Source organism: Mirounga angustirostris, unplaced genomic scaffold (assembly GCF_029215605.1).
Source record: "Mirounga angustirostris isolate CCGP_5_RB_7025 unplaced genomic scaffold, mMirAng1.0.hap1 SCAF_14, whole genome shotgun sequence".
Taxonomy (NCBI): Eukaryota; Metazoa; Chordata; class Mammalia; order Carnivora; family Phocidae; genus Mirounga; species Mirounga angustirostris.
In genome coordinates this window covers 16,813,215-16,838,531 of record NW_026991722.1, presented here as the reverse complement: position 1 = coordinate 16,838,531, position 25,317 = coordinate 16,813,215, and the positions used below count along the sequence as shown (strand labels likewise).

At 48.2% G+C, this 25,317-nt stretch overlaps 1 protein-coding gene across 1 annotated transcript in view; it reads right to left on the bottom strand.

Moving 5' to 3' along the window:
* Positions 1-14,007: 14,007 nt before the first annotated feature.
* The window catches only part of ALPK2 (alpha kinase 2), a 37,971-nt gene continuing 26,661 nt past the window's right edge, over positions 14,008-25,317 (bottom strand). Inside the window, exon 9 of the mRNA XM_064578830.1 lies at positions 14,008-14,807. Within this exon, the coding sequence (XP_064434900.1) occupies positions 14,579-14,807 (229 nt within the window). The 3' untranslated portion in view covers positions 14,008-14,578. The remainder of the gene's footprint in view (positions 14,808-25,317) is intronic.

The following is a 25,317-nucleotide window of genomic DNA, read 5'->3' as shown; positions in this document are numbered from 1 at the left end:
GTTTGGTAGCATTCACCTGTGAAGCTGTCTGGTCCTAGATTTTTGTTTGCTGGGAGTTTTTTGATTACTGGTTTAATTTCATTGCTAATAATCTGTTCAAATTTTCTAAGTCTTCTTGGCTCAGTTTTGGGAGGTTATAAGTTTCTAGGAATTTATCCATTTCTTCTAGGTTATTCAGTTTGTTGACATACAAGTTTTCATAATATTCTCTTATAATCCTTTGTATTTCCATGGAGGCAGTTTTTATTTCTCTCTTTCATTTCTGATTTTATTTGAGTCTTCTCTCTCTCTCTCTCTGATGAGTCTGGTTAAAGGTTTATCAATTTTGTTGATCTTTTCAAAGAACCAGCTCTTGGTTTCATTATTTATTTATTTATTTATTTATTTATTTATTTATTTATTTATCTATCTATTTATTTATAGTTTCTATTTTGTTTATTTCTTCTCTAATCTTTATTATATCCTTCCTTCTACTGGTTTCAGGCTTTGCTTGTTCTTGTTTCTCTAGCTCCTTTAGGTGTAAGGTTAGGTTTGAGATTTTTCTTCCTTCTTGAGGCAGGTCTGTACTGTTATAATCTTTCCTCTTAGAACAGCTTTTGCTGCATCCCAAAGATTTTGAATTGTTATGTTTTCATTTTCATTTGTCTCCATGTATTTTTTTATTTCCTCTGATTTCTTGGTTGACCCTTTCATTGTTTAGTAGCAGGTTATGTAATGTCCATGTATTTGTGTTCTTTCCAGATTTTTTCTTGTGGTTGATTTCTAATTTTGTAGTGTTGTGGTCAGAAAAAATAGATGGTATGCCTTCAGTCTTTTTGAATGTGTTGAGACTTGTTTTGTGGCCTAATATGTGATCTATTCTGGAGAATGTCCCATGTGCACTTGAAAAGAATGTGTATTCTGTTTTAGGATGGAATGTCCTGAATATATCTGTTCAGTCTATCTGGATCAATGTGTCATTCAAAGCCACTGTTTCCTTGTTGATTTTCTTTGGATGATCTATCCATTGATATAAGTGGGGGTGTTAAAGTCCCCTACAATTATTGTATTATTATTGATTGCTCTCTTTATGTTTGTTGTTAGCTGCCTTATGTATTTGGGTGCTCCCAGGTTTGGTGCATAAACATTTACAGTTGTATCTTCTTGTTGGATCGTTCCCTTTATCATTTGTGTCCTTCTTTGTCTCTTGTTACAGTCTTTGTTTTAAAGTCTATTTTGTCCAATATAAGTATTGCTACCCCAGCTCTCTTTTTACTTCCATTTGCATGATAAATACTGTTCCATTCCTTCACTTTCAATCTGCATGTGTCTTTAGGTCCAAAATGAGTCTCTTGCAGGCAGCATATAGATGGATCTTGCTTTTTTATCCATTCTGTTACCCTAGTCTTTTTTTTTCTCCATTATTTTTTTTGTTATGTTAATCACCATACATTACATCATTAGTTTTTGATGTAGTGTTCCATGATTCATTGTTTCTGTATAACACCCAGTGCTCCATGCTGAACGTGCCCTACCCTAGTCTTTTGATTGGAGCATGTTGTCCATTTACATTCAAAGTAATTATTGATAGGTATATACTTATTGCCATTTTGTTACTTGTTTTGTGGTTGTTTTTGTAGTTCTCTGTTCCTTTTTTCTCTTGCTCTCTCCTCTCATGGTTTGCTGGCTTTCTTTAGTGATATACTTAGATTCCTTTCTTTTTCTTTTTTTGCATATCTGCTACTGGTTTTTGACTTACAGCTACCATTAGGTTTATATATAATGTCTTCTGCATATAACAGTCTATATTAAGTTGATGGTTGCTTAAGTCTGAACCCATTCTTTACTCCTCTCACCCCACATTTTAGGTATATAGTGTCATACTTTACATCCTTTTATTTTGTGAATCCCTGGACTGATTTTTATAGATACACTTCATTTTATTGCTTTTGTGCTTCCTACTTTTCTTGCTCTGCTTATGGTCTTTCCTTTCCACTCAAAGAGTCCCCTTTAACATTTCTTGTAGGGCTGGTTTAGTGATCATGAATTCCTTTAACTTTTGTTTGTCTGGGAAACTCTTTATCTGTCCTTCTATTCTGAACAATAGCCTTGCTAGATAGAGTATTCTTGGTTGCAGGTTTTTTCTTTCAGCACTTTGATTATATCATGCCACCCTCTTCTGGCCTGCAAAGTTTCTGCTGAAAAGTCAGCTGAATACATTATGGGCTTTCCTTTGTGTTTTCTTTTCTCTTGCTGCTTTTAAAATTCTCTCTTCAGTGCTACTTTTTGCCATTTTAATTACTATGTGTCTTGGTGTGGAACTCCTTGGGTTGATTTTTGGGGGTGTTCTCTGTGCCTCCTGGATCTGGATTTCTATTCCTTCTCCAGGTTTGGGAAGTTTTCAGCTATTATGTCTTCAAATAAATTTCCTGACCCTTTTCACTCTCTTCTCCTTCTGAGACGCCTATAAAGTGCATGTTATTACACTTGATGGTGTCACTGAGTTCCCTTAGTTTATTTTCATTAATTATTATTTTTTCTCTCCTTCCTGTTCAGCTTGATTGCTTTCCATTACTCTGTCTTCTGGGTCACTGATCTGTTCTGCTTCCTCTGGTCTACTATTTATTCCCTCTAGTGTATTTTTAATTTCAGTTATTGAGTTCTACATCTCTGATTGGTTCTTTTTTATGTTTTCTATCTCTTTGTTGAGAGTCTCACTGAGGTCCTCCCCTATTTTCTCAAGTCCAGTAAGTATTTTTATGACCATTACTTTAAATTCTCTATCAGGAATATTACTTTTTTCCATTTCACTTAGGTCTCTTCTGTGATTTTGTCCTGTTCTTTCATTTGAAAGAGACATATTCCTCTGTCTCATTTTGTCCAACTTTCTCTTTCTACATGTTAGGAAAGTCAGCTACATCTCCTGCTTTTGAGAGGAAGAGATCCTGTGGTGCTCTGTAGTACAATATCCCCTGTTCACCAGAACCTGGTGCTTCAGGAGTGTTTCCTATGCATGTTGCATGTGCCCTCCTGTTGTGGCTGAGCCCCATTTGCCTGCATCCCAGTCATTGGCAACGGCTCTCATTGCCTGTTGTGGGCGGGGTTTAGTCCCTGTCTTGTTAGAGGGCCAGTCCGGAGCCAACTTGGGTTTGAATTGAGTCAGATCAGGCATTTGCCAGAGATGCGGTAGCACCAAATTGCAGGGTGCTGTCCCCATGCTGTCCCCTGAGAAGCCTGCATTGGTAGGCAGGGCCAGCAGTCAGATCAGATGTCTGCACCCTACCCGCTGCTGGGGCCACAGGTGGACTGGTGTGTGTGGTTATCTTCCCCTCTCCCCGTGGCAAGAGTCACTTTGGAGTGGTGTTGGCCACTGTCCGGGCTGCTCGCATGCTGCCAGGCTTGTGGCACTGCTTTGGATGGGCTCTGGTCAAGGGCATATTGGAGGGATGAGTCCACAGGAGAACTCGGGGGTGGGGCAGGTTGTGCCAGCAAGACCTGCACTGATCTGCTGCAGAAGGGGGCCTGCAGCCACCTGGAAGAACTCATACCCAGGCTGGGATGGAGGCAGCGTGTCTGCAGGAGAACTCAGAGGCAGGACGTGCACTGTTAGCAAGTTAGGTGGAGTATGTTCCTGCTGAGCTGGTTCCTGCAGGTGTCTGTGTGTCTAGGTTGGGGAGCAAGGGAGGGCAATGGCACCACCAGCTCTTTTGTTCTTGGAGAAGTCTCCCGAAGATCCCTGCATCTCCAGCACATGCTCCTCCTGCAGATAGTTAATCTCACAACCATGTCTCCGCCCTTCCTACCCTCTTTGATGTGGCCTCTTTTCTACATTTATCTGTGGAGAGTTTGTTCTGCCAGTCTTTGGGTCATTTTCTGGGTTATTTATACTGATATGGGTGTTATCTAGGACAGCTTAGGGTCCTCCTGCTCTACCATCTTCCCTGGAAGTCTATCTTAATGCCCTTTAAAGAACATTCCTGGAAGCCCCACCTACAGACTCCTGATTAGATCTCCTTGGTCAGAACTATAGGTGGGGGTGGACCCCCAGAGCTGCAGGTGGAATATGAAAGGCAAAGCCCCCCACCCACCCAGACCCCAACACAGGCTAAGTATGAGGACTGCCTGGTAGTCAGGGCCAGCACCCAGCTTTATACAAAATGAGGAAAGTGGTGACTCACAATTTTGGGAGAAAGCGGAGTGACCTTTGAATCGCCCACTCACATACTATGCATTTAGGACTGACTGTGCATTGTGTGTGTATCTATAGATGGTATAAATATATACATATATTTATATGAACCGTGGCAATTCTCTTGAGTTGTTATGCAATAAAGATAAAAGGATAAAAATAGATCACACTAAGGGTATTTGGTGAAACATCTCATAAGCAGCCTGGAAAATTTAATGCTGACAAACCGGGTAAGCCACACAGGGAGGTCTCTCTGTCTCACCCTCAGTATGAAGAGAATAAACATGTCCAAAGCCCTAAGGCCAGTGATGTCAGAGGCCAGGTAGGGACACAGGAACCACAGCAAAACAGAGAGGTCAACTAAGGTGGTCTGGGGTGGGGGGGAGGGGCGGGTCTCTTTTGCAAATCCACCCCCACCCCTTGCTTTGATATTCTTCCTGGAGGTTCCTAGGGCTAAGATAAGCTAGGGCTTTAGACTTATCTTGGGTGTACGTCACCAAAAACACCTGCCTGGAAGGCAGAGCAATGGATAAGGCATGTGTCAGATCTGATTTCCTTGCTGGCTCATGAATGACCCATGGGAACTCACTGAACATCTCCATACTCAGCTACCATCTTGAAAAAGGGGTCATTCAGATGCCTAAATAATCCTCCTGAACTGTCACAAGCTTATGGCATAGTCCACATTTTCAAAAAGTGGCAGCTGTATGCAAATGGAGCTTGGCATTATTCTGCTTCATTATCAGGCTCCCATCTTTCCTCCACATCTCTCTGTCCACGACCCTCAGGGCTGAGCTTTCTGGTAACCCATGTTAAGGAGATGGCAGGAGTGATCCTCTCACGCAGCCTATCTTCATCGTTTCTTGAGATGCAACATTTTCACCCAAAAGGTTGACTTTCTGGGTGTGAGACAAAAGGATGAAGAGTGTTTTGTGACAGGGGAGCACTTGGTCCCCTAATCTCCAATCACACAGGCAGCAACTTATTGAGCAGGGCTCACTACGGCTCAAAAGCATGGAACAGGCTTTCTCATTTTTGGAAAGTGGTGCTTAAATTTCTTGGTACCACTTGTAATTTGGTGAAACTGGAAATTTCAGAAAAATAAGCTTGAGTGTAGGCTTCTTCCTGGAAAGTTCTGCATCTAAGTAACTGCCTTCCTTTTATGGAATTCTGAGCCCGGAGTGCCTCCTTGATGACTTGGCTGAGGATAAGTACTCAGGGGTGTCCTCTTGTGTGCTGTACTGGTCACTAATGCCACCATATCACAGGGAAAGTTGCAGGGATGGGGACAGTACTCCTGTTAAGCTTTGTTCATAGCTATGTGTAACTTTGTGATACTGCGATTTATTTTTATTTTTTATGTTTTTATTTTATTTTTCATTTTCTTTTTTGTGTGTGATACTGCAATTTATAACAAGAAATATATATTTGGTCTTTGTCCCCCTTTCTGGCTTAGAGCTCTCCTAAAACCTTTGGAATTTCCTAAGTGATGGGAGTAATAACGGTGTCTTTTGTTATGTTAATGCGGTAGCTTTGGGAAAGCCCCCCCATCTAAGGAAGGGGTGGTTGCCAGGGAAACCAGCCATGTGACCAAAGGGTTGGCCCTTTTGGCTCCACCCCTCAACCTCATGGGAGGGGAAAGGGGCTGGAGGTTAAATCAATCACCGGTGGTCAATGATTTAATCAATCCTGCCTATATGGTGAATCCTCCATAAAACCCCAAAATGATGGGGTTCAGAGAACTTCCAGGTTGGTGAACCTGTGGAGGTGGTGGGAGAATGGCACCCTGGAGAGGTCATGGAAGGCGCATATCGATATCCCCCTACCTTGCTGTATGCATCTCTTCCATCTGGCTGTTCCTGAGCCATATCCTTTTACAATCAACTGGTGATCCGGCAAGTAAAATGTTTCTCTGAGTTCAGGGAGCTGCTCTAGCAAATTAATGGAACCCAAAGGGGGCTGGGGTCTTTCGAACCTCCGATCTATAGCCTGTTCATTGGTGAGAAGCACAGGTGATAACCTGGACTTGTGATTGGCACCTGAAGTGGGCGGTGGGGGCAGTCTTGTGGGACCAAGCCCTGAACCTGTGGGATCTGATGCCATCTCCATGGAGATAGTGTCAGCATGTAGTTAAATTGTAGGGTATCCAGCTGACATGGGGTTGCAGAATTGCTTGGTGGTACCAGAAAAACACATTGGAACCTTGAATGTAAGCAAGGGGTCCCTGTGGGCCCATCTCCTGCGTAGGGTTGCATCAAATCCTACCACCCAAAGTAATTAAAAGTGAGCCCCCAAATCCCACTGCACAGTCTACACCCCAGACCAATTCAATCAGCAGCTCTGGGGAGTGGGGACGGAACCCATGAAGCTCCGCGATATTGCAGTGCCCAGCCAGGACTGAGAACCGCGGTGAGCGGGTTAGGGAGGATACCCTGAGAAAATGGCTTTTGAGTAGAGATCTAAAAGATAAGGAGAGAGCCAAGAGAAGGTTTGGGAAAAAGAGCCAATGAAAGGCATTATTCCAGTAATTCAGAGAAAAATAGCTTGTTTGCCTCTTAAAAATGATTATCCTGTAGGTAACGGTGAGGGCAGCTGGAGCCTCAAAATCCAAACCAACTCGGTTCATGCCCCCAGCCTGCTCCTGCTTTTTTCCTTACTCAGGGCAGTGCCTCCTGCGTTTCCAGGCCAGTCGGCTTGGTCACCCACGGATGGTATGCTCCTTGCTTCTGAACCTTGGCTCTTGAGACTCTCCCCATGGGGGCTACCTTCCTTTCTTCTCTCTGCTGATCCATCACCGCCTTTTATGCCCTGCTCAAAATTCACCTCTTTCAGAAAGATGGAAGATGAAAGAGAAAGTAGGAGCTAGCACAGCTATGGATCAAAGCTGCGCTCAGCTAAAAATAGCACAGAGCTGATGTAGATGGGCTTGTCGGTAATTCCTGGACAGTTTCCAGTGAGCGAGGGCTCCTCGATACTTGAAAGTGAGTTCTAAAGAGATGGGCAGCCAAGTTATTAGAACTTCGATTGCCTAGCTCCCTTAAGAGACTGGGTGGCTGAGGTTAATAGAGGGGGTACATAGCACGGGACTGATAAAACACGTGAAATGACTTTTGAAAACTGAACCCTGAAAAAAATCTATGACACAAATCCATCCTATGACAAGATTTCTTCTCATTTTCCTCTTAGTATCAATAATAGGGGAAAATATAGTTCATTTCCAGTTGTAAGTCATTTTAGGTGATGTTTTGTTGTACTCTTTTCCCCTAGTGAATAGTAAAATGATTTATAAAATTCTTTTCTATTATGACTAAGACAGATATTTACAGATTAATAGTTGTTCTAGCTAAAATAGATATATAAAAGCTTAGTAGCTATAATAACGATTCATATTTATTGAATGCCACTCTAGGCCGGTTATTTTTTATACATGAATTAATTTTCACATCCCCAAAGGGTAGGTATCCTTAGAGTCACTTATCAGATGAGGAAGTTAGGGTTCAGCAAGATGAAGTCATTCTCCAAACTCACACGGCTGCTAAGTGTTGGAACTAAGACTGGACCCCCGTCTGTTTGATTCAGAGACCAGCTGCTTACTGCTCATCATGTGGCCTTCTTGCTTTGGAAGTGTTTCAGCTCTGACAATCTCATGCCAAGGAATGAAGGGAAGCTAGAGTTTTTAGTCATATCAAATTGAGAGAAATAAGGATGCCCTGCCTCGGTGTCAGAGAACACCAGCATGGATGGGTCAGAGATATTCATGCCGTGAACAAATGTTTATCAAAGGGTCTTCTATGTGCCAGGCATCTTCTAGGTATTGGGATGTAGCAGTGAATAAACCAGAAAAAACCCAAAAATCCTGCCCTCTGGAAATTTATATTCTGGTGCGAGGGAGATAGACAAGTTTAAAAAACAAGTACAATGTATATTATGTCACATGGTAATAAAGGCTATAGAAATAAAGCCCTGGAGGGATGATAAGGCAATCAGGGAGGGAGAGCAATTTAAACTCAGGTGATCAAGGAAGGACTCCCGGAGAAGGTGACTTTTGAGCAAAGACCTGAAGAAGGTGGTGGATGTTTGCAGAGGAACATTCCAGGCAGAGGGGACAGCAAGTGCAAAGGGCCTGAGGGTTTGCTGGACTTGAGTGAGCAAATGGTGAGGTGAAGCCAGACGGGTATTTGGGGGATCCCGTGGGGCTCTCGCTGGCCTCTGTAAGGAACAGGACCTTTCCTCTGAAGGAGATGGGAAGCTGTGGGAGTGGTGGAGGGTCCTAAGAAGACAGAATCTTAGGATGTTGGTTTTAATGGGATCGCTCTGGCTGCTCTGCTGGGGGTAGCCTGAAGTGGGCGCAAGGACAGAATCAAGGACACGGGTTAGGAGGCCACCGCAGAAGGCCAGATGCGCGGTGATGGGGCCTTGGGCCAGCGAGATAGGGATCGAGGCCGTGCTGGATACACTTAAAGGGAAGGCAGGGCATTCGGTGGTGGACGAGGTGCGGTGCGTGAGGGAGAGAGAAGGGACAAGAGTCACTGCCAGGTCCGGGCCTGACCAGCAGGAGGGGCGGAGCTGCCACTGTCCGAGCCGAAGGGGCCTGGGAGCAGCGGATGTGGGAGCAAGCCAAGTGGCCGGTGCTGGACGGACTTGGTTTGGTCCTCCAGCTGGAAATTCAGGTGGAGACGCTGAATAGGCTATTGGAGAGCTGGGCCTGGAGTTCAGAGAGAGACTAATTTCGGACCGAAGGTGTAGAGTCTGCTTGCGTGTGACCGTTCACAGCCGGCCTGCGGCACAGCGCAAGGGGCCAGGTTCCCGCTTCTCCTGGGTGAGCAGCATCCCCTGGGATGGCGCACGGAGCCCGCCGCCCAGATTAATTCCACCTCTTCCTGCCCCCGACGCCCTGGGAGCTCTGGAATCCACGGGTGAACGGGGGGTGGGAGGGTGGGGTTAAGAATGGGGTTTTGGGGCGCCTGGGTGGCTCAGTCGGTTGGGCGACTGCCTTCGGCTCAGGTCATGATCCTGGAGTCCTGGGATCGAGTCCCGCATCGGGCTCCCCGCTCGGCGGGGAGTCTGCTTCTCCCTCTGACCCTCCTCCCTCTCGTGCTCTCTGTCTCTCATTCTCTCTCTCTCAAATAAATAAATAAAATATTAAAAAAAAAAAAAAAAAAAGAATGGGGTTTTGCCGGTTACTTGCAGACCCACCAATAAAAGGTAGTGGGAGAAGGAAGGCTGGAATAGGCTGTCGGGGTACGCGGGACGCCGGAAGTGGGGGAAGAGCTGTACCCGGTGAGCTTCCGGTGGGAAGGATCAGCCGCAGCTGGGGGCGGGGTTTGTTGGGGGCGGGGTTTGTTGGGGGCGGGGCTTGCTGGGGGCGGGGCTTGAAGGACGAGACGGGAGGAGGCTTCAGGGTGCTGCGAGGCAGAGGAGGGTGGGCAGGGGAGTTAGCGCGTTCTTAAATGGGAGCGGGGAGAAGAGGGTTTTCTCTAAGCCTCATCCTCCGATTTGCCGAAATGAAGAAAAAGAAGGAAGTATTTGGAAGTATATCTGATATACAGAGAAACCAGAAAGCACGGTCTGAAGACAGTATCCACTGCGAGCATCTGGGCATTAAAGGGCCTTGAGGATTGATTTAACAAGTATTTATTAAGCCTCTACTATGTTCCAGGCACTCTGGGTTGTTAGGGATCCAACAGTAAACAAAGGAGATGAAGATCTCTGTCTTCATAGAGCTTACACTGTAATGGGGGAGATAAACATCGAACAAAATGAATGAGTTAACCCCGCAGTGTTTCAGAAGCTGGTGTGTGGGCACAGGGGCATCTAGAAGGGATGGGAATGAAAACCGCAAGGTGGGATATGGTGTGAAATGAGTGAGCAGCCAGGGGGCACCGAGGCTGGTTTGCTCAATTAGGATGTGGGGGTAATGCCATGGGAGGGCTGGGGCCCTGGGATTCAGTGGCAGCTGTGGCTACATCTCCAGCTTTTGAGAAGTGGAGAGATTTCTCTAAGACTCTAGGAGAGGAAACTGAGGCACCCAAGTGAAGATCTTTCTCTGGGAATGATGAGGGCTGGCGGTGCAGATAGGCTCCCAGTGGGCTGATGTCAGGGGAGGCCCTGAGGGGGCAGCGCACACACCATGTTGATTTTCTCTGGCCTGGCCTCCTAGCCTGAACAAACTGCCCGCAATGTGGGTGTGAAAGACAAGGATGCTGTATGGTTTGAATTGTCTCCCCCAAAACTCATATGTTGAAGTCCTAACCCACGAGATCTCAGAATGCGACCTTATTTGGAGATACGGTCTGAACCAAGTTACAATGAGGTCATCAGGGCGGGCCCTCCTCCAACATGACTGGTATCCTTATAAAAGGGAGAAATTCACACAGACGTGCACGTGGGGAGAGCACCACGTGAAGACCAGAGTCCCACTGCTGCAGGTGAAGCCAGGAGAGAGGCCTGGAGCAGAGCCTTCCCGGGCACCAGTCAAGATCGTGGCCCTGCCAACACCGCGATCTAGGACTCAGGACTCCAGAACCAGGAGACAGTAAACTCCTGCTATTTAAGCCACCCAGTCTGTGGCCCCCTATTACGGCAGCCCCAGGAGACTGACACAGACACCAGAGAGAGCACCGTCTTCTCATTCCTCCTGGACAGAGAAAGAGCTAGTGATGGAATGGACAGGAAGATGGAGGTGAGAGCGTTGGAGTTGCTTCTGATACTAAGATGGAAACTTTCTTCCTTAAAATAGAAGCAGACAGAGGGCTTTTCTGGGTCAGATCTGATCAAGAACATGTGGTTTGCGGGGGGCGGGGGAGCCTCTGAGGGTGTCTGGGTGGCAAAGTCGGTTAAGCATCCGACTCTTGGTTTGGGCTCAGGTCATGATCTCAGGGTCGTGAGATGGGGCCTTGCGTCTGGCTCTGCTCAGCGTGGTGTCTGCTTGGGATTCTCTCTCCCTCTGCCCCTCCTGTTCATGGTCTCTCTCTCTAAAATAAATAAATATTTTAAGAGAAAGAAAGAAAGGAAGAAAAAGAAAGAAAGCAAGCCTCTGAGATGATTTCAGTTGGAACCATTTGGGCCTCTCGTGAAAAGCAGAACTTTAAAAATTCTTGGTCTGGTGCTACAGTGAGTACTTGTCAATATCTGTTCAGCGCATCACAGAGCCGAAGTCTGGGCTCCCGGGACCAGGCAGCCACACACGGCGTACCCCGTGCTGAAGGCTTTTACAAAACGGTTTCAGTGCAGGCAGGCTGTCAAAGGATTTCAAAGCTGCTACAGCAAAGAGTTGGAAAACATGCCCTGTGCTGGGAGGCAGAGGAGGTTTGGTGTCTCTTTTATTTTCTTTTTTTTTTAAACTGTTTAAGCCCGAATGGCATCTGCAGATCCAAGTGGGGGAGAAATGCAGATCTGTGCACTTCGGCACACGTGGTCCAGCTGAGCAGAACATCCACGGGGCCAGCCAGCCGATCCGGGCTGCGGCCGGCGCCTCCCACCTGCATCCAGCGGAACACGTGCCCAACGCACGCACAAAACAGTATGGATATTTAGACACGAGAGTACTTTATAATTAGAAAATAATTGTTGCTTCTTTTGGCATTCTTTTTAAGATGAATCTGTTGAAACCCTTTGCTAATATGGGGCTTCTCCGAAGCGTGGCTGGGGAGTTGCCAGGACCATAAGACAACGTGAAATATTAACACAAGCCAGCCATCTGCACATCCGAAATGAGACCTCTCCAGAATATGATGCCCATTGGCAAGAAGGCATCAGCCCTCTGCCATTCTCCTTAGTGATAAACCTGCTGTTGAAAACACAAGCCCATTTTAATGAGACGTTCATTTATTTTTGTCATCTGCTCGTCACAGAGCTCCACGGTTGAGCCCTTTAAGGAAACTGAGACACTTAACGTATGTGACCACCCTGTGTGCCTCGGGTACAGAATCCCCAGCTGGACCCACTAGGCCGGCCCACTTAAGAAGACAAACAGGAAAATCAATGGAAACTGAACAGGTTACTGAGCTGAAACAATGGCAACCAGCGTGGGCATTTCTGAGATCCCAGAATGATATCTTTGGTGTAAGGGAGCCCAGTGCACACTCACCTTATTCGTGCAAGGAAAACAATCTATCATCTCAGAACGGGTCTGTGTTTGGGTGGTGGACAGATGGCCACGCAGCCCCACCCACCGTGGGCACCCCTTCTGTCCCTGGTCTTCCCAATGTTTTCAGACAGATGAAATCAGATGACAATAAACAATAAGGGCACTTTGAAAAAAAAAAAATCTAAGCATCCACGATCCCCTTGCTATTGTGAAACTTTCTAGAACTCCACGGCTAAATACATCTGTAGGATCTCCATGGGGAAAGAAGACTGTAGGCTGCCTCATAGAAAAATGAGCATTTTATGATCTGTGGCCAGGGAATCACTTCAGGAGGACGGCTGGAGATGGCAGATTTTCTGAAAAGATGAGATGTGACTGGCTGAAGGGATTTCTCCAAATCCCTTTTCAAAACAAAAATCCCATGTATGTTCTTTTTTTAACCCAAAGCTGGTGCCCAAGGAGAACTGTATTTTAGAGCAGAAGCCAGGCATCTTCTGTGGAAGCCGGCTGCCCCTCAAGGGAGGCCGCCCGGACCCATCCGGGTGCTCCCACGGCCTCGAGCAATCGCCTCCTGTGGTTTCACACATCCCCACAGAGAAGTAGATGGTGCTCCTCCGGGGCCCTGTGGTATAGACACCCCCTCTACGTGTGGTCCCCGGCCGGCATGGAGAGCCCCTGGGAGTGTGCTAGAAATGCAGAATCTCAGGCCCCACCCCACATGTGCCGAATGAGAACCTGCATTTTCACAAGATCCTGGGTGACCCGTGTGCACTGTCAACTTGAGAAGCGTTGCTCACACTGCTCAGAGGTGACCTAATGATATGGTCAGGGAGTAGTTAAAATCATCTTCAAAAACCATTCAAGAAGGCTGCATGCTGTGGAATTCCAACTACTGTATATGATATTCTGGAAAATGCAATACTGCAGAGACAGTCAAAGACCAGTGACTGCAAGGAGTTGGTGGGGGGAGGAAAGATGAATTGGGGGGCACAGGGGATCGGTAGGGCAGAGAAACCACTCTGTATGGTACTGTCATGGTGGATTCATGTCATTACATGTGTGTTGAACCCAGGGAAGGCACAGCAGGAAGAGTGAACCCCATGTAAACTATGGACTCTAACGAATCACAATGTACATTTGCTCCTTGAGTGTGATAAACGTGTCGCACAGATGCACGATGACAGTAAAAGGGGTAAACAGCGGAGTGGGGGTGAGGGAGCATATGGGGACCCTCTGTACTTTCCACTCATTTTTCTGTAAGCCCCAAACTACTCTCAAAACTAGTCTGTTAATTCGACAACCACCACAACAAACCAGTGGGGCGGGCAGACATTCTCTCCCATTCTGGAGTGTATACAACCATCCCCGAGCTGTCTTTCTGTCATTTCTTCTTGCCTGACGTGAACGGCCGCTACCATTCTGCCCTATACCCCTGTGGGACCCCCCACTGGCCGGGAAGGAGACACTGTGGGCTGTGGGGAGGGGCGGGGGTCCCCATGAGCTGGGGTGCCCCAGCCAGGCTCTGCACCATCTTCCCGTGTCCTACGGCGGGGTCAGCCCTGGCTTTACAGAGCGGAGCCTGATGGAACCTTCGCTGGGACGTAGGAATGGGGAGAAAACACAGATGCATCGATGTCGTGCTCCAGTAAGCTGAGTAGGAGATCACCAAAGTACTCATCCTGGGGGAAGGCAGAATACAGCACAGATTCTAAAGAGCAAGTGTCTGTGCCAATCTATGCATCTCACACTCTTTGTTTAAATATGAATTTAATTAAGCACAGAATTCTAGCCGGGTGTGTAAAGAATGAAGGAAATGGCCTTGAGTGTTAGAAACCACCTCTGGCAACAATAGAACATTCCACACTAGCCTGACGACTTGACCCAATGGAGGAATTCACGTTTTCCGTGTAGACAGCAGCTGGGTGCGTCTAGAAATCCCCAGGTTAGGAAGGGGGGGCCGGGAGGGTTTGGGCTGTGGACAGACCCTGCTCAGCACCAAGTCCTTGACAACACAACCACGTGCAAACACACAAGTAGACAAAGAACGTGAAGTCGGTAAACATGCTAACGGTGGGCACAAAGATGGACTGTCTTCTGGGAGTGACAGCTGATTCCGTCTCTCCCCACGTCTGGTCACAAATCCTGCCCCGAAGTCGTTTCAGGGAGGCCAGCAGGTGATGGGTTTGGAAGCAGGGTGGCGCCGGGGCAGCGGGGAATAGGACGGTCACACCGCTGTGCGTGACGCAGGCTACACGTTCTCTCTTGAGTGTCCCCAGATTTCCGCCCACAAGGCTGGGTGCTGCCGGCTGGCGGCCATCAGTTCACAGGGGACGCGAGGTCTTCCTTCCTGCCGCGGGGGGCCCGGGCGCCATCTTGACGGTTGTGGAGTTGGGCTGAGTTTTGTTTTTACTGACACGTGGCTCCTTCTGTCTCTGGCTGATGTTTTGGAGTGATCTCAGCCCCAGCATTTTACAATACTTGTTACACTGGTGTAGCGCTTCGAACTGGTCGATGAAGGTCATGGAGCAGTTGCCTTTAAATCCTTTGTACCTGTGAGTTTGGGTAGAAGGACACAGACGTTTTTAAAAACAGGACACTTCACCAGCTTTAACAGGGGAGACTAAGGGTACATGGAAAATATCCTGATTCCCACTCTAGACAAGAAGGGCTAAATGTTTGTCACAACTATTGAAAGGAGAAACAAACCCCGTGGGACTGAGCAAAGGCAAAGACCCACTGGCATGCAGAGTACAGACCCAAGGCCTGGGATTACACAAGTCTTCTAGATGCTTATGGTTCCAATAAAACAGCATGTTATTGCTCTTTTCCTTTTAGTCATAGTGACTAGTGCTGGACCATCTTGATAAAAATTAGACCTCCTGGTGGTCTGAAAGCTACCCCATCCCACCCAGAGGTTCTAAATAAAAAATTCTACAACTTTGGGGCTGGAAACAATGATTTCGTTTAGACCTTTTGATTTATAGTTAAAGGAATTTAGGCCCAGAGATTCTGGCACCAGCCAAGAAAACTAAGCAAGTTGGTACAAGAGCCAAGATTAGGATGCAGCTCAGCTCTGTCCTGTGTCACCCCGCCTCCCCCTTTGTCATTAGTGGGCTCTAGAAGGGACCACACTGACCTGCCTCGGAGTAGTCTCAAGGGTTGCTCCTTTGGGTTGGGACATTTAATACTCAAACTGTAAATGACTTTTTTCACATCCCAATCACAGAAGGTTAGTGTCCTCCTTGAGGGGACAAGTCTCCAGGCCCCCAATCTCCCCACCCACCAAGAAAGCTGTTTGACAGGTTGTTGAGAGGATGAAATGAGAAAATCCACACAGACCACCTAGCTCAGTGTCTGACATGCTGTACAGATTCAGTTAGGGTTGACCAAGTTATTTAATGATCAATATTATAACATTTCATCCTGTGGAAGGGATGTTCAAGCCAAGATTGAAGAGTGAGGGAGGTAAATGGGGGAGCTGGGGTGAGCCTGGCATTAAGGAACAGTCAGCATAATTTGTAGGGCCCCGTACAAAATGAAACCATGAGCACCATGTTCAAAAATTATGTAGACTTTTGAGACAACAACAGTCGAGCACGCGTTCAATGAAGCCCAGGGTCCTTCTGAGCGCAGGTCCCAGCGGACCACACAGATAGCATGCCCACGAAACCAGCCCTGCTGGGTGGGAGAGAGCCCTGGGCACATCTGATTAATAGGACAAACAAGAAATCGGTCTCTTTCATTGGCTGGTAGAAACCACAATGGTGAACAAGCCTGGAATGAATGGGGACCAGGACTGTACACTTTTCCCTATGAAATCCGAGCTGGGTTTGAAGCTGTTAAGGGAGTAAAAGGTTCCTTTCATCCCTGGGGCCAGAGCATCAGGCAGCAGCTCTAACTTGATGAATCTGTTACAAATCCAGCCTGCTCCCTCCTCCTCCTCCCTGCAAGGGAACACTCTGCCCCTGGGAGCCCACAGTCCATTTGCTTGTGAAAAATGACTCGGTTCCTAAAAGCCAAGCTCCCTCATTAAAGGAAAAGTCAGCTGGAGACAGGAGTTGAATCCAGCAGAGTAGAAAAAATTCCACTGCCAACCACGTCATCTATACATCTCTATCTTCTGTAGGACACCGCGAGAAAGGCTGAACTGTCAGGCCCACTGCGTCCCTCTGGTGCCTGAGCGCTCCCAGGCAGGATGCGGGCAGGATGCGAGGCGGCCTCGGCCTGTGCTTGGCAGACATGCTGGAGAGCCCAAGCCCATCCTTCTGCTGGAGGGAGGCCTCGCTTCTCACACAAACTAGGAAGGTCATGGGCAGGGGCAACCTCCCTGCCTGGAAACAAGTCGTGGTCACCTGTCTCAGGCTGCCTTGAGGCTTTTAAACATTCGGACAATATCCAGTCTCTGCAGCAGGGTCTGCCCTCCTGACTAGCCCTGGGGAGCCCAGGCCTGTTCCCAGAAATCTGGCCCCTTCTTTTCCTCTATGTCACTCTTTCTTTAGACTCCTCTTGGAAAGCCAAGGTAGGGCAGCAGGGACTGGGGCTGGTTTTTACCATAGACGGCCGTGGGCCTGGTGAGGCCCTAGATGGAAGGCTGCTTTGCTTGGTCTAGGAGCCCCTTTCTCAGCCACCAGCTCAAGTGCCTTTCTGTGGGGCCTTCCCTGGCCCTAGCCCCACCACGAGAAGAAATATCTCCAACGTCTTCCCTGTATCTTTAGGAGAACTACATCCACTTCTCAGAATTCAGGGGATGCCTCACATCTCTACACAGACTGTGATCTCTCCCAGGACACTACCTGATTCCCAACATACCCGTCCAGGGGAGGCTCTTCAGTAAAGGTCAAGGATAAAACGGATACCAGCCCCATCCTCAGAGCTGCCTCACCTCAGCCCAGAGGGTCTCCAGAGCACATTTCTGAACTTCTCTTTCTCTCTGAGTCTCATTTTGGACCTTCCACTTGGCATGCCATGCAATAATGAACTTCCATCCCTTACCTATCTCACATGTAGATCTTTTGCGCTACCTAGCATCTGCCGAATTAAAAATCTTTCTCCGTTCTCAGTTTAGTTTTGGTCTCAGTCAGGGATGCTGGGCTCCTGCCACGACTTCCTATTCTCTCAAACTCACAGCCATGGCCGATGCCTTAAGAGAAAACAGGGCAACATCCTTCGTGTTCCTAGATCAATTAACCCAGAATGTTTCAAAGGACATAAAGCTCTCCTATACCACCAAGCAATGGGGAATACAAGTTCTCCTGCCTCTGGTACCCCTTGCAAGCCCCATGTGTCATCTGCCACTAGCAGGAGTAGAGGAGACCATGAATCTCAAGTAGCCTGACATCTCTCCAGCATGATCCCCACTGCACTCACCTCTTTTGTTCTTGTTAGATGGATGTACTAGGTTGCATAGTGTCCCCTCCAAGAGGCATATCCTTCCTGGAACCTCAGAACATGGCCTTATTTGGAAACAGTGTTCTTATAGATGTAATTAAAATGAGGTCACACTGGAGTAGGATGGGCCCTTAACCCAACACCCTGGTGTCTACGCAAGAAGGGGAGAAAACATACAGGCACACCAGGGAAATACCACGTGACGACAGAGGCAGAGACGGGAGCGGGACATGTGCAAGCCTGGGAAGGCCAAGGACTGACAACCAGCTTGGGAAGCCAGGAGAGAGGCGTGGGGCACATCCTCCCTCACAAGCTCCAGAAGGAACCTACTCTGCTGACACCTACCTGGACTTTGGACTTCTGGCTTCCAGAATGCGAGAGAATATATTTCTGTTGTTTTAAGCACTAGTCTGTGGCCGTTCGTTATGGTGGCCCCAGGAATCTAATACAACAGAATAAAGAGAACCTTGTAGAACTTTTTCACACATTTCCATTTTTAGAAAGCTTAGCTCTGTGGAATTTTACTAACTGGATCTTTTTATCCTTAACCTCAAATTAGTATAATTTTCTAGCCCATCACTTTATGTTCATCTGTCCGTCCTCCCTCACGATCTCCCTCAAGTAGAACCATCCATTCATTCCACCAAACATCACCCAATGGGGTCTTTTCTTAAATATCTTTCCCCTCGGATGGGAGTGGTGCCTACAAATTACCCAGGGATCTTGTTAAAATGCTGGTTTGGGCTCAGTAGGCCCGGGGGTCTGCACTGGGGTCCGGGATTCTGCATTTCTAAGGAGGTCCGGGGGTCTGCATTGGGGTCCGGGATCCTGCATTTCTAAGGAGGTCCGGGGGTCTGCACTGGGGTCCGGGATCCTGCATTTCTAAGGAGGTCCGGGGGTCTGCACTGGGGTCCGGGATCCTGCATTTCTAAGGAGGTCCGGGGGTCTGCACTGGGGTCCGGGATCCTGCATTTCTAAGGAGGTCCGGGGGTCTGCACTGGGGTCCGGGATCCTGCATTTCTAAGGAGGTCAGGGGGTCTGCACTGGGATCCGGGATCCTGCATTTCTAAGGAGGTCCGGGGGTCTGCACTGGGGTCCGGGATCCTGCATTTCTAAGGAGGTCCGGGGGTCTGCACTGGGGTCCGGGATCCTGCATTTCTAAGGAGGTCCGGGGGTCTGCACTGGGGTCCGGGATCCTGCATTTCTAAGGAGGTCCGGGGGTCTGCATTGGGGTCCGGGATCCTGCATTTCTAAGGAGGTCTGGGGGGCTGCTGATGCCACTGGTCCAGCACCCCCACCTGGAGGGGCCAAGAGATGAACTGAAGTGTGATGACTTCAAGTCAGCCCTACTGCATCTTGGAGACACTTTTCTATTTAAATTGGAACACAGGCATATGGTTGTTCATGAAAGTTGTGTCATACAACATCCTAGGAAGCTCTCTATTTCCACAATCCTGTCCTGACTCAGCACAGATTTATTCAGTACTCATTATGCGTTGGCAGCCATGCTAGGCTGACTTCTTGATAATCAGACTCATACAAAAATCGCCAGCTGATGGCATGGCCAGCTTTTCTCTCTCTCTCTCTTCTCAGCTCATCATGGCTTCCCTGTGCCATGGATTGCCTCCAAACACACCTGGAGAGGGCACGTGGGTGGAGCCAAGTGGCAGAAACTTCCAGATCTGGCTGTGTTGAACGAATTAAGGTTTTTGTCTGACTTACTAAGGGACCCGTTAAAACTTCGTAGGGCAAGAAAAAGCAATAGAGAATTCCCCCACTTTAGTTAATCCTTTCAGAAGCAAGCCAGAGGCTATTTAGAACAAATTTTAGTTTGATATCCTTTCTGAAGGAACTTTTAATTTATATGGGATGGCTACAAGGACCCAGAATTCAGGGTGAGGAGAGGGGTGAGGAATTGAAATAAACCTCTAGTTTTGGGGGGGGTGTGTACAAGAAAGCCAGGGCTGGGTTTATGAACAGATAGAACAGATTGCTATCTACATGTACAAAAGGAGGGACCCGGGGCAGCCCCCCACTCTGGAACCATCTGGTAATTCCTACAGTTCCGTCAATACCCTCCATTTCTTCATTTGTTCCTTCATTAGGCACCAGCTAGACTGCAGACATGATGGGGAGATTAAAAAGGATTAATAAGGTACGTGGCCCTTTTCCAGAAGCTGGCCATCTTGTAGGGAAGACAGATACACAAACAAATAATTACATTTTATGTGATAAACAGCTATAGGAACCTGAGAGATGGGGCTTTTCCCACTGCGCCGTGGGTCCTGAGCAGGATTCACACAGGAAGGATGGCTTGGGGTTTATGTGGCAGAGGGAATGGCATGGGTGAAGATTCAGAGGACGTTCCAAGCAAGAGCAGGTGTTCTGAGGAGGGATGAGGCCAGAGGACATTTGTGGAAGGCTTCAGGAGCCATGCTATGTAATTGTTCCTGTGGGTCGGCATTTCCCAAAATATGTTCCAAGGAGCAAGAGCCCCACAAGATGCTTTGAAATAAAAATCATCCTGTGGTGTAGGTACTGCAATTTATGCTCTATAATCTTTCTCCCTGCGCCCCTGGGCCTTGAAATCACCCACTGGCTCTTTAAACACCATATGAAGTTTCACACTAAAGAAACCACCTACACTTATTCAACCCAGGGTTTCCCAAGATTATTTGACAACAGGAATCTTGTTTTCACACAATCCCTTTGAAAATGCTTCTGTTAAGAATCGCTGAGCTCTTTGCGGTGGGGATGCTGTAATGTAACCGCATCTGTGTTTTCTACACAAGTTGTGTTCTGAGCTTGTCTACGATCTTCCTCCCTTTGGAGAGGTGACCTTCGCACCCCACCCCCACAAGCACCATGGGAACCCTGGTCCGGCCACCACCACCTCACCCAGACTACAGCTGTAGCCTCCCGGGGGCTGTCCTTGCTGCCTGCCATGTTGGGCGGTCTCCTGCCCCACAGGGTAAGTCAGATCATGGTCACACAGCTGCTCAAGTGGCTCCATGTCCCTGAGAAGCCACCCCAGCTCCTTCGCTTGGCTGACAGCCCGCTCTGCCCCAGCCTGCCCACTCTCTGCCCTTCCGCCTCCTCTTGGCTCCTCCCTCAGGCCCCAGTTTGAGCAATAGCCTGGGGAGGCTCCGTGGAAACTGGCCCTGGCACTTTCTTCCCTGACATCCGCCCAGGCTGGAAAACAGCGGAATCGTAAAGAGAGGAGGGCCAAAAGCAGCCCACGAGTCTGGTTCTCTGGTTCTGCTGGCAAGGGCATTCTAGAAGCCCTGCACACTTGCATGGCTTCTGCTGTCTTGCTGCTGAAGGAACCTCCCTAAGCCAGGAGGGGCTCTGAGGAAGCGAGAGCAGGAGGGAGGCCCTGGGGAGGTGAGGGAGAACCAAGCATCTACAATGGTCCCCGTTCTCATGACCATGGGTCCCCACAGATACGCCAGCACATAGTCCTCTCCTTAATATCTGAAACACAAACTCAAGTTAGGACACAGAGGGCCAAGGAGGGGATCCTGGAGACCAGACAGCTCTAAAATAGGCAGTTTGAGAGTCATCCACTGTCAATACCCAGAGCTGTGATTCCCAAAGCTCCCGCCCAAACCCAGATTTTAGCTGCAGAGGGAGGAGCCCCTTTAGGGCACAGAGCCGGGCCGTTAAGACAAAAGGGCATCAGCATTCCCATTAAGGTTTCACCATCAGAGAGCATCTGGGCATGGGGTGGTCGTGGCCACATTTTTAGTGTGCTCAGGATGGGACGGCACTGACTGAGGTGCCTTCTTTATGTGACAAGTTCTGAAATCTTTAGGGAAGGCTTTCTGCTCCTCTGGAACATCACTCCACAGTGAGCCCCTCATTCTTTGTGGGACACACACACAGACAGACACACAACACTCCTTTTTCTAGCTACCTTCTAGACATTTTCATGTCTTCTCTTGACAAACTTGTTGAGTCCATGGCATCTTTGTGGCACGTTCCCTCTTCCATCCCTATAACCTGGCTCCAGCGCACTTTGCTTGGACCTTCCTGGAGGCACTGAGAACTTCTTTCTGGACAGTCTGGTCTTCATCTAGCCCTATGTTCTCAGGCTCTTGTGAACCCTGACCCTCTTGGCCCTCAATTCTTCATCTTCCATTTCCCTCCTCCTGTCTTCCAGGGGCCCATCCTGCAGGGGCCCATCTCAAACCCTTCAACCTCTCTAGATGTTCTTCCTGTTCAGACTTGCCTCTGAAGCTGGATGGCAAATGACAAGGAACCTGGCTGCAGGTCACTCTGGTCTTGGGGATGGCCAGGCTGGGGGGTAGTGCCGAGGAAGGGGGAGAAGCCCACAGCGCCAACTTTACTCCCTTCAACAAGCTGTCTTTTGCAAGACTTTTGGGCAAAGACCAGGAGACTGCCATGCTATTCCCACTCCATGGAAGGGTATGTCCTTGCTGACTGTTGGATCCAGGAGACTCTGAACACACCAAGAACATTGTTGTTGGTGCCAGCCTTGCCAAAATTGTGAAAAAGGTAAATGTTCCCTTCATGGGCCTCCAGACCTCCTTGATGGCCAAGACTGGCCAAATAAACCAGCCACTGGCCAACGTGCTCTACTGTGTGATGGCTTGATCAGATTAAAACAGGACGCAGACTGCCCTCCAGGATAGATGACAATGGGGCCGTGGGGAAAGCGGAGAGTTAGGTAAGGCGCCTTTCTCAGGTCCCTTAGACCTGAGAGACTGTCCTCTGAAGCCTGCGCTGGCAAGTCATCTGGAATGTGTGGGTTCTACAGGGACACAGCCCTGCTTGTGAGAAGCACTTACAGGATGTCAGGAAATTCTGTCCCCGGGTCCCTTTGTTTCCTCCCCTCCTGGCAGATCCATGCATTAATGGTCTGCCTGCAGTCAGTACACACGCAGGGCACGTGCACACCACCCCCCCATGCGCACGCACATGCACACACAAGCCTACCATAAGGCTGTGTATCTTGAATACAAATCCTATTTCTTTGCATCCCCTAGCTTGTGTTGCCCTTTCCCTCCAGGTACGGTGGGGTCTCAGACTTGCGCCTGCCTGTGGGCACACGAGGCTCCGCCGTGGGCTGCTCTTGGCAGTGAGGATAGAGCCTTTTTTTCTGGAGCTTAGCTTGACTAAATGTGGGAGTCTGGTTTAATCTGTCCTCTTTTTCAGGGCTTGTAGGACGAGAGCTGCACACCCCAACAGTGGCAGAGCCTGCTTTCTCAGGGCAATTGTCCTTCCCAGGCTCCTGCCTTGACATTTGGGTGCCCATCACCTCATGTTTGCCCTTCTGCAGGGAAGAAGCCATTTGTCATTCTGTCTCCTGAATTTGGTTTCCATGTCAGGGACACTGGGCATTGCCATGCATCCTGTGGCTGCTTCTTTCTTTCAAGTGTAGAAATCTGAGATACTGGCGCTGGTCACCCTGAGGAGTGTCCTTTGGTGCTCTTCACATCAGACCTATGTCATCCGATGCTTACTGACTGGGAAGAAATCTACTCAGCGTACTCTTCTTCGCTGTTTCACTTTAATCCCCGCAACATAAAATGAGCTTTTTTGGGGGAGACTATAAAGGGAAAACGTATTGGCTCTGGTGCCCTCTGGTGGCCAATCCCATCACGCCATCTCCCCAGAAACTCAATGGCTGGCTGGGAGGGGCGCGGGTTTGCAGGACCTACTGGGACACCTGCCGGTCGGCTCCCCTACACATGGTTTACCCGGGCTTTGATTTGGTGAAGTTAACTTTCTAAATCTCCAGTTGTAGAACTAGGCGTTTTCCCTTTTCCCCTTCAAAGAGCTTTCAAGCAATTCCAAATGGGAAAAATATTCAACTGTCCGGTCAGTGTCTTGGGTCTGCCGAGAAAATGGGTTATTAGATGTTGTAACAGTGTTATTGCCCACACTTTGTAAGCTGAAGTTTTCGCACTCACCACTGCTGGAAGATCATGGGTACTGAGGGACAGGTGATGCGTTTCCAGACATCTTCCTATCGCTGGCTCCCAGGAGAAATAGGACATACTTCTGTCTTAAGGATCATTCTACCAGGTAAAGTGGTATCAAAACAAATAAGTCATGACAGTTCCTGTTTTGTTTTACAAGACTGTAAATAACTGCCTTCAAAATAGTCGCATACCCTCTGCCTTCACTCAACAAGAGGACAAGACAGGTCGCGCTTACTGGGAGGCCAGCAGCCAAACACACGGTGCAGATTGAGACATAAGGGAATATTTTCTTTAAATGACACAATGGCTTCTCCTCCTGCCAACGATTCTGACCACTGCTGGCCAGAGAAGGGTGGGTCCTAAATTTGGGAGATCTTTTTCTTGCTGCTTTAAACAAAACAGTGTATTGTTTATTATTAAAAAAGAAGTTTTTTAAGTTTATTTTTTTCAGTAATCTCTACACCCAACGTGGGGCCCGAACTCACGACCCCAAGATAAGAGTCACATGCTCTTCAGATTGAGCCCGCCAGGCGCCCCTGTTTATTATTGTTGTTGTTATTAATTGTTGGTAAAGTAAGTCAGACTGGCCTCCTCCATGCTTCTCCCATCCATGCCTTGTGTTCTTTCTAATGTGGTTAAAAGACCGTGTGTAATGCTGCCTACACGGAACACTGCTTCTTAGGATCGTGCCCATTCCCCAGGCTCCTCCCTTTCCAGCCGGGATGCGTTAAGCCCTCTGCGGCGCTTGCTAAGAATAAAGAGAAAGTGCATTATGGACACTTAGCTGTCCATGCTCTCTCCTGCTCTGCAGAGGCCCTGGGGCATCTGCAGCGCTCCCCAGCCTCTTCCCCAGCTTGCAGTCCTTCCCACCCGGACTCTCCTCAGCCTGTCTTGGAGCTGCCTTCGAATCAGAACCCTTTCCAAGGGTTCTTCCCTTTGAGCTCCATGTTGCAGCTCTAGTTTCCCTGGAGAGTCTCTTCAGTTGAGTTTCAGCTCCAAACGTGCCGTGATTGTAAGCAGCCCGCCCCTTTCCCTGCACCTCCTGCTTGGGAAAGTAAGAAGGTTGGACATGGTTGTTGGTTCTCAGTCCAGAGCAGAGGGGTTCCCAGGGGCCTCCGAAGAGATCTCCCAACCACTCCTTACACTCCAATCGGGGGTCCCCCTTTTATCAGCTTTTTAAACTGGGCTTCTAAGAAATGTTTCTTTGGGGGAAAAAAATTGTGACTTAGGAAAATTTGAAAGAACAGTTTTTAAAAAACAATGGACAAGATGATCTAGTGTCCCTTCTAAAGCTCTCAGATGCTTCAGAACTCCCTTCTGTCCCATCTCCTCCTGACCACTCCTTAGGAGAGAAGGCCATAAGTAACATTTTAGAGACAACATTTTGCACTGGGCTCCAGCCATCAGCTCTTCTAATGGGTCTTGGGCAGTTGTCCCAAGCCAGATAAGTCACATTAAAGCTGAGAACAATCCAAGGGATTGCATTTCTTTTTAAAATGAGGACCAAAATGTACAATGAGTTCCCGGAAAATGTTAAGATGCTTTTAAAAGATGTCTTAAATAATCATGCTCTTAAGCTTGTCTTAGCTTTTGAAACTTCTTGGGCAGGTTTCTGCTTTGTTTTGGTAGAAAGGTGTTCTAAAGAATGCTATGAAATTTGTATACCCTGGCATCAGGCTGAGGGAAGAGGGAGGAAGGAAACCAGTGTTGGTCACGCACATACT